The sequence below is a fragment of the Cervus canadensis genome, chromosome 6, assembly GCF_019320065.1.
Source record: "Cervus canadensis isolate Bull #8, Minnesota chromosome 6, ASM1932006v1, whole genome shotgun sequence".
NCBI lineage: Eukaryota > Metazoa > Chordata > Mammalia > Artiodactyla > Cervidae > Cervus > Cervus canadensis.
In genome coordinates this window covers 79157188-79169240 of record NC_057391.1, presented here as the reverse complement: position 1 = coordinate 79169240, position 12053 = coordinate 79157188, and the positions used below count along the sequence as shown (strand labels likewise).

The window sequence follows — 12053 nt, the reverse complement described above, 5'->3', positions numbered from 1 at the left end:
ACAAATAACTTATACTTTGTTATGTAGATTTGGCTTTACTATTGGTCTAACTATGTCCCTTGAATCATCAGGTAAAAAATTATCTCACTTTAATTAAGGAGATGGGTTCTTGTCCCAGCTTTGTCAATTATTTGCTTTATGACCTTGGCAAGTCACTTAACCATCGCTTTCTCTCCTGGGTTAACAATTATCAAGACAGAGTCAGATAACATGAGAATTGGCAGGGACCTTGGAGATTCCATTGATACAGTCCTTTTATTTCATAGAGAGTTGCATGATTTGCCCAGGAGCTTTTTAGAACAATCACAGTCTTCAGCCCCTCAGACCAGTGCTCTTTACACCAGGCTTTCTTCCGGTGTTGTTCTAAGAAACAGCAGAAAAGACAAAAAGTGAAAACACTGAATAAAAGACAATTTCCAAAAAAACAAAACAAAACAAAACAAAAAAACCCAAACAAAAAAACAGGTAACAGTGTTAACCATTAGCTTGTATTGTAGCCTGAAAATTTACCTGGATAAATGTACCCCTCTCTAACCAAAAGCCGATTTAAAACTCGGAAGTTCTGAAGGTAAGTAAGGAAAGGTCAGAGAAATAAATTAATGGAGAAAAAAAATTAATGCTTGGCTTGCAGAACATTCCAAGACTACTCATATTCTCATATAAATTCTTTCTGGTCTTAGTTTGTGCAAGACGAAATTGGGTAACTGGAGACTGCCTGTTTTTAACACATTTCTAAAGGAATGGTGCGCAATAAAAGTTACTTGAAATCGAATTATTTGCCTGGCCTATACTACATATTACATCAGTTCTCTAATTTAGAGCCACTCCTTCTCTGGCCACTACCCAGAACAACGTGCTGAAACCTGCGGAAACCGCAGTCAGCGCAAAAACTCCAAGTCCCATAATGCTCGAGGGCCTGTCTCTAGCGCCTCTTCGCAGGAGCAGAGTCTTCCGTATCGGGAGTTGTAGTCATTCAGAGGCTTCACTTCCGGGAAGTTGGGGAAGGGTGCCACTCCGAGGAACTACAATTCCCAGGAGGCTGTGCGCACACCTCTCCGCCCTCGCCGCTGTCAGGCTCCACCTCTCCCGCTCCTCCCTCAGTGGGCTGCAGCGCTCATGCCTTCCTGTTAGTCCGAGCAGGGAGAAGTTCACTCCGATCAGCTGATCCTAACTGACAACAGGAGAGGAGGAAGCCCGGGAGACAGCGAAGGAGGAGGGGGGGGCGGAGATGGAGATGAGGATGGATCCACCGGTGCCCTGAAGAACAGCCCCCGCCTCCACCGGCGCCCCGTGGTTCCCGGACGCCGCCTCGCCGCGCCAGAACTGCTTAGTGGTGGGGTTCCCGGGCCGCCGCGGTCGGGGAGGGAAGGGCACGGCCCTGCGCCGGGCGAGAGAGAGCCCTGGAGCTCCCTCTGCCCCCGGGAGGAAGGGGGGGGCGGGTGCGGCTGGGGTGGGGGTGGGGTGGTATAAACAATAGATTCGACTCTGGTCTCTGCCAGCGTGGGGGAGATTTGGGGGGACCTTCTTTGTTCTTAGATCCTGCTCCAGCCCCTTGGGTTGAGGTGGTGTTGCCTGGGAGGAAGGAAGGGTGAGAAATCCCCGGCTGGGGAGAGGCGTCGAGGTGGGAGGCCGAGTGGGCAGGCTGTTTGCTTGGGTCCTGGTGGGCGGAGAGGTTCCTTTTGAAGGTTGGTTTTACATTTTTAATCAATTGTGACAATTTTGATTTTTGCTAACGTTGCGGGAGCTGCTTGGGCACGCCTGTGTTTAGGGTGTAAATAAGGTCTCCTAGTCATTCCTTTCGCCTTCTCTGTTTATCTAAAAATTAGATGGATAGATTGATTTCTGTATGGGAGGAGTGAATACCTGAGAGGAGGGCTTTACATTTCATTGGAGCATTAGAATGTGTGTCCAGACGAAGGGGAGTTAGAAATATGATTGTAGAAGGGACAAAAGCCCCTTTCTTGCCCCACTTATTTTTCTTTCTTTCTTTTTTTTTAAAGTTATTTTAAAGTTGGGTTTTGAGTGACAAAGAGAAAAATTATTTAACTCACTGCACGTCTGGCTTTGCAGTGGGCCATAGTGAAGGAATTCTGTCTCCTGTTGCTCCCTATTTTTGCAATTAGAGAAAAGGACGAAAGGAAGTACAATAATTGTTTTTAAGCACCATAGAATGGTGACTGTTTCCAGGTTTAGAGTCCTTAATAGGCATCTGTCTAGAGTTGAAACAGCCCAGTTACAAGGGTCTTTGGACCTGCCCAGGACTTTGATGGAGCTAGAGTTTATTATTATTGCTCCTGTAGCTTTTTACAGGCATCTTTCTTCACCTCTCCCAATTGTGGAGTGCAGGGACGGGTGCAGAAGGCTGTCCCTTCAAGGACTGTTTGCTTAGTGCTTTTGATTCTGAATGTAATAACTCAGGGAACAGAGAATTTCAGTCTGGGAAATAAAGCGAGAGTCTCTTAAGTGCTTTGATCCTAGAGGTAGTTGTTGTTTTCAAAAGGAACAGCCTTAATCATGATTTTGAGGAGAAATTTCTAGGATCAGAATGAGTCAGTGTTTAACTTTCAAGAATGAAATTTCTCTTGGGAGTTTTGGCCTCATATTTAATCACAATCTTTTTGTTCTTTTTGTAAAGGTGCACTTCTTTTAGATGAGTGAAATACTTTTCCTGCCTCTATTCTAGGTATCCCCAGAAATATTGACTTGAGGTTGGATAATATTGAAAAGCTCCTGACCACGCTTTCATTACCAAAACCTTGCGGCTGAGGCCCCACCCATGAGCCCACCTCAGTAAATCCATCAGATCTCTCTCAGATAGCCATAAAAGACCCTTTCAAGTTGATTTTGACCACATATTTGCCTGCACTTTATGGAGGATGAAACTATCAAACCAAATCAACGTTGCTGCTGATTCAAGAGTCTTAGAGGCAGAAAATTAAACATTGGAACATTTGTGAGTGTGTGAAGAATTCTAATAGGACATTAATTGTTTTTTTAAAAACAAAACAAAACACTTTTTTTAGGGTATTCAGAACCCTGTGGAAGTTGTGTGCAGTCTTCAGACTGGACACCTCTGTCTTCACTTCCCCTGGGGAAAGCCCAGTTACCGTTACACGGTAGGTGGTTTCCTTCCAGTCTGAATATGAGTGCCCAGACTTCCCCAGCAGAGAAGGGCCTGAACCCGGGGCTGCTGTGCCAGGAGAGTTACACCTGCAGCGGGTCTGATGAAGCTGTCTTCGAGTGTGATGAGTGTTGCAGCCTGCAGTGTCTCCGTTGTGAGGAGGAACTCCATCGGCAGGAGCGCCTGAGAAACCATGAGCGGATCAGACTCAAAGCTGGCCATGTCCCTTACTGTGACCCCTGCAAGGGCCCCAATGGGCACTCTCCAGGTGTGAAGCAGAGGGCAGTGGTGAGGTGCCAGACCTGTAAAATCAACTTGTGCCTGGAGTGCCAGAAGAGGACTCATTCTGGGGGTAACAAAAGGAGGCACCCCGTTACTGTGTACCATGTCACTAAGGTCCAGGAGTTGCTGGAAGAAGAAGGGATGGATGAGGAGACCAAGAGGAAGAAGATGACTGAGAAGGTTGTGAGTTTCCTCTTGGTAGATGAAAATGAAGAAATTCAGGTAAGCGCTCAGTGATAGTAGGATTCATGTGGTAGTGGAGGAGATGTGTTGTTGGCAGGTGACTCTCAGGGAATGTCCAGGAGGAGCTCACATTTTAATCGCTAAGAGGCAAGACTTCCGAAAGCTTAAGTTGCACGGAGTCAGGTTCAGTCACTTACCAGCTGCATGACCTTGGGCTGAATTATCAATACTTTACCTCTCTGAGTCTTAATGTTCTCACCTGTAAACTGGGGACAGTGCCTACTTCATCGGGTTGTTGTGAGGAAGAAATGACAGTGTTTGTAAAGCCTGTTAGATAATGAATACTCAGTATATGATAGCTGTCTTTATTATTATTAGGGTTATTATCAGAAGGAACTGATTTAGAACCACTTTCTGAATGAGAGCACTTTGGTAAGTTGTGAAGCCATGTGAATGAGGAGAAACTGTACAGGGAAAGAAACACTGACTTTTTCGGTGGGTCCCAGGGGAGTGGAAGGCTGCAAGTCATAACCCTGCTAGCTCCATTGGGAGACAGGTCTTTGAAAAGTGGGCATTTCTTAGGGGTAGTATCCTCTCCAGATGGGCTCTTATTCTCGTATATTGGCTTCTGAGCAGTAGAGGCCAGTAAGGGCATCTGTGGTTACAGGACTGGAGAATATTTGATTTAATTCTGAGCTAGGGAGAGGGTGGTGAGTGATAGGAGCAAGTTGGGGAGATGAAAGCGTATGACAGTTGGGCCGATTGGGAAAGGGGGTAGATAAATGTTTATACTTTCCATTGAAGCTAGTATCATTATCATGTCTATACTTTCGAATGAAGACTGCTTGAATTCACATCCTGGCTTCACTCACTGACTCTATAACCATGGATAAGTTATTTAAACTCCATGCCTCAATTTCACTTCCACATCGTAGTAGCAATTGAGAGGATTCAAAGAAATTAGGAATGGAAATGGAAAGGCTCTTATCAACGGGCCTGGCATTTGGAGTCAGCATCAGTTTGTTGTATTTGTCTGTATCAGGGAGTGTTTGTGGTACATTCAGTACTTTTAGCTGTGATGACTCCTCAAGCCTCCAGATTGGAGGAGTACGTTTGTAAGTTACCACTTGGAAACTCTCTAATTACCCTTGAATATTTTTCATCTGTCTTTTTGCTCCTTAGATAAGATTATGGAGATGAACTGCATCATGATTTCTATGTACATGTATTGTCAGCTAAATACTTTGCTAACACAGGCTTTTCTTTCTTGGTTGAAAGGAACTAATAGAGTTATGGAAGAGTGACCCAGATCCCCTTCTGCCTCCCTTGTTAGCAATAATGTCTCCTTTATGGATTATTGTCTAATTGGGTGACAGTGTGGACTAAATATTTATAAATGGAACACTTGGATTTGGATGATTCTTGTTGGTTTTGCCACCGGTTCTCTTTAATGTGGAATACTTTGCAGTGTTGTCAGCTTCACAAAATGAGAGGAAGATTTGGGATGACCAGTAATCCTCATGGATATTGTGTCAACACCAAAAAGAGTGTCTTTTGAGGGGAGGAGTCTGTATTTTCTTTTCGTAGCATTGATGCATATTTCTTAATAGAGAATTAAGAAAATAGAAGAATGTATACCAAAGAAGACAAATCCAACTGTTTGTGCATCTTTTTTTCTTGTAATGTGTTATATATATATGTATATTATAATTGGGTTGTTCTGTAAAGATTTCTCCTTCATAAACATTGACTACTTCCCAGGAAATAACATTTTATTAATTGCAAGCAGCTTTGGTTGGGACTAATGGATTAGATGAGAATTTTAGGTGGTGATTTGTTCTCATAGAGTCATAGTGGAAAAGTACATGGAGAAAGTGTCTGGTTCCCTTTTCTAATGTGAACGTCAAACAATTAGAGAGGTGATTGTCTGATATAAATCTAGATGATGAACTCAGCTAGATTGTGAACTCCTGGAGAGCAAGACCCTGTGTTGTGCCCTGGGTCATACAATGGTGGATGCGTCAGCCCATAAATACTTGATTGGTGATGTCACATCTCAGCCTCAGTTTTTTAGAAATGCATATCACATACATACTTAGTAAAAAGGCTAAAACCATATGAAAGAACATACAATGACAAGAGTTCCCCTCCTACTCCATGCTCTTGGTCTCTTTTGTTAGAACATTCACCATTAACAGTTAACTATGTGCCCTTCTAGAATTTTTGTCACGTATGCTTATGAATATATGTATGCATCCTTTAAATTTTTCAACAAAAAGGGAATCTAATATACTTGCTGTTCTGTCCTTGGCTGTTTTTCATCAAAGCGTACGTCTTGTAGAACTTTCCTTATCTGCATATTGGGGTTTACCGCATTATTTAAAGGCTGCCTAGTACTCGGTTGAATGATAATTTTAGCTTAATACAGGATATTTGAGTTGTTGCAACTAAGGATGTATTGAATATCCTATAAATCTATTTAGAAATGGAATCTTTGTCAAATGATATGTGCATTTTGAATTTAGATCGATACTACCAAATTTCTGAACCTTATTTTCTTTGTTCCTGCAGTGCTTCTCTGAATCTCCCCTGGGTTCTGGTCTTGGCTCATCATAGTTAAAATTTAAAGAGCTCTTACTTTGGTACTTGGCACTGTGCATAGCATTTGAGCTCGTCGAATCCTGTGATAAATAGCTCTGTATTAGTTTCTTACTGTTGCTGTAACAAATTATCACAGATTTAGTGACTTAAACAACACAAGTTTATTTTATTATAGGTCAGAGATCAGAAGTCCTAAAATGGATTGATAGGGCTGTGTTCCTTCTGGAGACTATGGAAGAATTTGTTTCCTTATTTTTCTAGCTTCAGGAAGCCTCTTGTATACTTTGGCTTGTGGCCCCACCATCCAGCTTCAAAGCTAGTAGTGTTAACATCTTCTAATCCTTTTTTCCATCTTTTCTCTTCTGCTGTCACTTGCTTCTCTGCCTGTGGCCCTTCTGCCTCCCTCTTGCAAGGATCCTTGTGGTTACGTTGGATCCACTTGGATAATCCAGCATAATCTCCCCACCTCAAGGTTCTTAATTCAGTCATATCTGCAAAGCCTTTTTGCCCTCTGAAGTGACAGACATATTTACAGGTTCTAGGCACTAGGATGAGGGCATCTTTGGAGGTGGGGTGGGGGCAATTTCACCCTACCACAGCCTATGAAGTAAGTTGTATGTCTTAGTCAGTTGGGCAGCTATAATAGAATAGCATAGATGGGGAGGTTTAGTCACAGAAGTTTATTTCTCATGGTTCTAGAGGCTAGGAAGTTCAAAATCATGGCACTGACAGATTCAGTGTCTGATGAGTGTTTGGTTCATGACAGCTGTCTTCTCACTGTGTCCTCACGTTGCAGGAAGAAGCTCTCTGGAGTGTCTTTTATAAGTGCACTAACCCTGTTCATAAGATTTCTACCCTCATGACTGAATCACCTCTCAAAGGCCTTACTTCCTAGTGCTGTCACGTTGGGAGTTGGATTTCAACATATGCATTTTAGGGAATAACAGCATTTCATCTAGAAGCACTGTATTTTCTCGATGAGGACACTGAGACACAGAGAGATGAAATGACTTCCCAAGATCAAGTTACAGTAAGTTGCAGAGGATTTACGCTCCAAGATCCTTGTGCCATGATACTTCTGTTCTCTCTCACCAAGTCGTTTAAACTTTCTAATCAAACTTCATTCTGGTCAGTAGCATCAGCTCACCAATTCCTCATGGCTACGGTGAGGATCAAATGAAACACAGCTCTATGTAAATGCAAGATTGTTAGCATTGAAGAACTCCTTCCTCATATCAGTGAAGATTTCATGATTTAGGCCCCAATTTTGTTTTTCTCTGCATGTTTCTAGGCATTTGTGGGCTTTGGTCATTTTCGGTTTAGTGCATAAGGATTATTTTAGCAGCTTGTAGGCTGTTACGTTATGTGAGGTTCCCTCAAATTCTCTGGCCTAGAATCTCCTAAGATTTGTTGTTTGTGATCTGAGTATTATTTAGTTTCTTTTGGAAAACCTGGAAGGACAAAAAGCTTCCTTTTGGAGGTGACAATTTTATCATTAACCCGTTGCCATTTGAGTGTATACTGGAATGGCAAATTTGGGGAGAGATTGACTTTTAGTCTCAGAAGCAGGAACTCATTGGTGGCTCTTAAATGGACACATTTGGCCTACTAGCCAAAGACATTTCATTCATTTCATCACATTTATGGAGTATATATGCTGGTGCCAGTCATTTCCTAGGCTCCAGAAATAAGGCTTGGTCCATGCCGTCAGAGAGCTTACCATTAAGGGAGGAAAGCAAAGTTCACACATGTAAAACACATAAAAAAGGTGGTTTAGATGTATAATCAAGGAAGAGTGACCGAGAAGCCACTTTTGCCAGATGGTCAGGGGAGGTTTTATTGTAGAGGTGACTCTAAAGCAAAGACCTGATGGCTAATACTACCTGGGGAAATAGACCTCCAGACAGAGGAGAATAAGAACAGAAAGCAGGTGGGCTGGCACCTTTGAGTAGAGAAAGAATGCCTATGTTGCTGGAGTGAGCCGACAGAGAATGATGAGGATGGAGGTGCAGAGGAAAGCAGTTGCCGGATCCTGCAGGGCCTTGTAGGCCGTGAAAATAAGTGTGGATTTTAAGTGTCATGGGATGCACCAGATTGCTTTATGCTAGAAGGTCACTTGCGCTGATAGAAGTTTTTTAGAGATGCTCTTGCCTTTGGTGTGAAGACTACATTGTAGTGTCTAGGAGAGGGCAAGAGGAAAGTAGGGAACCCACTTAGGAGGCTGTAGTAGATGCAGGGGGAGAAGGAGCCTGGATTTGGTGTGATCATTGTCGTGGTGAGGTGGAAAGACATTGATGAATTTGGGACAAAGTTTGGATGTGAAACAGGAATGCTGGTATGTTGAGTGGGCGAGTGAAGGAGTGAGAGAACTCAGTAGTGACTCCTAGGCATTTGGTTTGTGCAAATAACACACTTAAACCTACTTAAAACCCCAGGTTTAAATTGTTAAAACCCCAGACTTATATTGATAAAACTTTTAAGAACTCAGTTCACATAGTAAAGAAAAAGTTAAAGTAATCTCATTTGTTATTATCTAGCAAGGTAGTTCTCAACCAAGGGTGATTTTGCACCCCCTCCCTCCCGGGGGTGGGGGTTGGGGGGGGCATTTGGTGATGTTTGGAGACTCCTCTAATTGTCACTGCTGGGGGATCAGGGATTATGTGCTCCTGGCTAGTGGGTAGAAGCCAGAGTCCTGCTGAGTATCTTAAAATGCACAGAGTAACCCCCACCTAGAGAATAACCTGGTACAAAATGTCAAGCGTGCTAAAATTGAAACTGATCTAAGAGATGAAGATTTGTTCTGATAGGAGACCTGGATTCCAGTGAAGTGGAAAACATTTAACCAATACACCACTTTTTCTTCCCTCTTCTGGTTTTTTCTGTTCCTCAGAAGTAATTTAGCTGAAATCAGTATTATCTTTTGGCATATTTTGTAACCTCTCTAGTGAAATGGTTAGACCTTCTGTGTTGTATTCATTGATTTTTCTAGACATTACTGGAACTGTACTTGGAAAACCAGAGACTCATGGGTCCATTATTTAGAAACTCACAATAAGTAAATGATTCACACTGACAAGAGATCTATAGTCTCTTGAAGTTAGAGACAACGCCCTTAGCAAATAACTCAAAGGTTAGAAGAATAAAGTCCTAACAATTAGAGTTCTTAATGGAGGTAGGGGGTAGTATTTTCCTCTTCGTTGAGTCTTGTGAGGGATTCAGACATCTTGTCTTGCTGAAATATTTCTAGTCACAGAAATGGTGAAAAAATTCATATACTGTATATGTATATAATAAAATTATACATTTGTATATACACAGATACACATCTAATATATGTATATACAAATACTTAAGCCCCAAGTTTTTCTTTCTTTTTGTAACCACTCCATTCTCCACTGTCTCTTTGCTACAGACTTGCTATAACTGCCCTCTTTGCAGAACAGAGCAGCACACTAAGAGTCTGTTGCCCCTGTTTCATCCTCATGCTAACTGATCCCCAGCGGTAGGAGAGCTGGGTGCTCTTCATGCCAAAAAGCTCTGGAAGTTAAATCCCTTCCCGCTGAACATGTGGGATGATAGGGAAGCCCAGTGACCCAGGAGTGGTCCATGAGACACTTAAGAAAGTGTCTCCTGGGGTAGGCCTTCCTAGACTCAGAAATCCACAGCCTTGAGCCCTGTCTGAAAGGGAAGGCCAGGGCGAGTCTTCCTGTCCTTGGGTGAAGTCAGTGGTGGACCTCATCTCACTGAGACCGTTCCTTTAAGAAGACCCATCACGTTGTTTGGCTGCTTCACTTGTTTACAGTCCCAGAATAGTGTGGCTCAGAACACTGGGAGTTGGCTTTTTTTTTTTTTTAATTGGCTAAAAGAGACATTATTCTAGTGGGATTCAGGAATGGAAAATAGCTGAGGATGTTTTTGTACTGTATGGGAATCCTTGACCCCAAACAGGCTGTGCTGGTCTGTCCCATTTCTATTCTGCTTCTGTCTTAGACGCATCTGTGGGTGACCCCCTTGGCCTTGTCCTCTGCTTCCTGGTCTAGGGTACCTTCCAGGGGCTTGCTCTTCCCAGGACCTCTGTTTCAGAGAAGCTGGCAGAAACCCCTCAGGACTTAATCGGTCGGTAGGTCAGGAACCTGGGGATCTTAATCTTCTAACTTGTGGAATGTCCTCATTTTTCTCTTCGAATGGTCAAACTATTATAATGTAAGGACCCATTTTGGTGATGTGGCTGGTTAGCCCTTTGGCAAATTCTGATCAAAATATGAATATATTTACTCTTGGTCTTTAGGTGCCATGTTAAAAAATGTAACAAAAAAACCTTCCCATAGATCTGCTTAGGAGCTGTCTGTCAAAATAATAAGCAGTAATTGGCACAACAGCAGAGACTCCATCCCCGTCCACCACCTTTTACTCATAGAAACCCAAGTAAAAGCCCCTTTTGTTTAGTAATAGTAGTCGGGGGAGGGCATTGTATGATATTATTGGGAAACCAGGGTTGAGGATGACTCAGACAAACAGGAAGATGAAAGAACCCCTATTATATGCTTCTGATTTCTGCTCAGCATCTTGTGAGCTCACTCAGCCTTGGGCTCATTCAGTTGTAACAGACTCCTGGCATTTAACCTGCGAGGCTATTTTGTTTAGTCCAGGACTGTTTAAAATTTGACCCATGCAAGCCATCAAAACCACTCTGAGTCAGCTTGTCAGGGAACCTATCTTTAACTATTTCAAGTTACCTCCAGTTTGTATGATTCTAATTTTTTTCTGGTCTGTCAGTTCCTTGAAGTGATTGATTTTTTTTTTCTGGAATTCGGTAAACATTTGGCTTTTTCGAGCCAGGGTTAGTATATTAGGCAGATTTCTTATTGAGTTGGCGGTGTCTGTTTTTCCTGTGGCTGCATCTCCTGGCTGTACTACTCTTGAATTGATCCTGCAGATTGTGTCATGTGGAAGCCTTCTGATGGCTGGCTGGATTTTTCTGGGGAGTCCTGTCTGCTTTGGGAACAGCTCCCAAGAGATCATTTCTGGCTGAGGTTAGACCTGCTAAAATGTATTGAACACATTTGATCTGTGAGGGGCAACCAGCGGAAACCTAGTGGGTGAGACCACAAAGAAGGGAAAGAGATAGAAAGTTTTTAGGCGAGAAGGATTGGAAAGACCTATGGGAAGGGACACAGGAACTTTTGGAGGCAGGAAAGGGTGGGTGTTTCCTTGGAGGATGTTTTGTTCACTTTGCCCCTCTTTCCAATGGCTTTTGGCTAGTAATTAAGAGGTTCCCTTTGACCTGTTTGTGAGGTCAACTTGGTGGTAGCTGGAATCCTTGGTGGTGGCAGAGAGGTATACCCACCATACGTAAGCACTTGGCCTCTGGCTTGAATTCATGGAGGATAATTCAGTTTTCTTATGGCTTCTGGATTTTTTTTTTTTTCCCTCCTTCCTAATTTTCTTCTGCTTGTGACTGGGTTATTGCTGTCTTTCCCAGGAACTTGACTCTTAGAGTACTTGAACAGACAGAGCCTGGTTCTGGCATGTAGTGACAGATACCCCAGGTTCAAGTTAAGAAGAGAATATAATCCTAAGCAATTCAGCAGTCATAGAGTATTCTAGAAATTCCTCTACTTCTCAGCCCATTCTCCTGCCTGGTGAATATGTCATCCAGTTAATACATAGCTGAACCGTTTTCCATAATCTCACATAACCTTTCTTTTAAAGGGTTTAATTCAGTTTATGTGTATCATTCAACAGCAGTCATAATCATTTATTGAGCGTCAATTTTCTGCCTTATTAGTTTGAGTAATCTCTGTGAAAAATGCTTTAAGGTGAAAATTAAGAGGCGAAGCATGCCTGGGGAGGGATGGCGAGGCCT

At 42.8% G+C, this 12053-nt stretch overlaps 1 protein-coding gene across 1 annotated transcript in view; it reads left to right on the top strand.

Moving 5' to 3' along the window:
- Nucleotides 1-1087: 1087 nt before the first annotated feature.
- Nucleotides 1088-12053, top strand: part of ZFYVE1 (zinc finger FYVE-type containing 1) — a 44183-nt gene continuing 33217 nt past the window's right edge. Inside the window, exons 1-2 of the mRNA XM_043472468.1 lie at nt 1088-1333; nt 2684-3625. Coding sequence (XP_043328403.1) covers nt 3143-3625 — 483 coding nt within the window. The 5' untranslated portion in view covers nt 1088-1333; nt 2684-3142. The remainder of the gene's footprint in view (nt 1334-2683; nt 3626-12053) is intronic.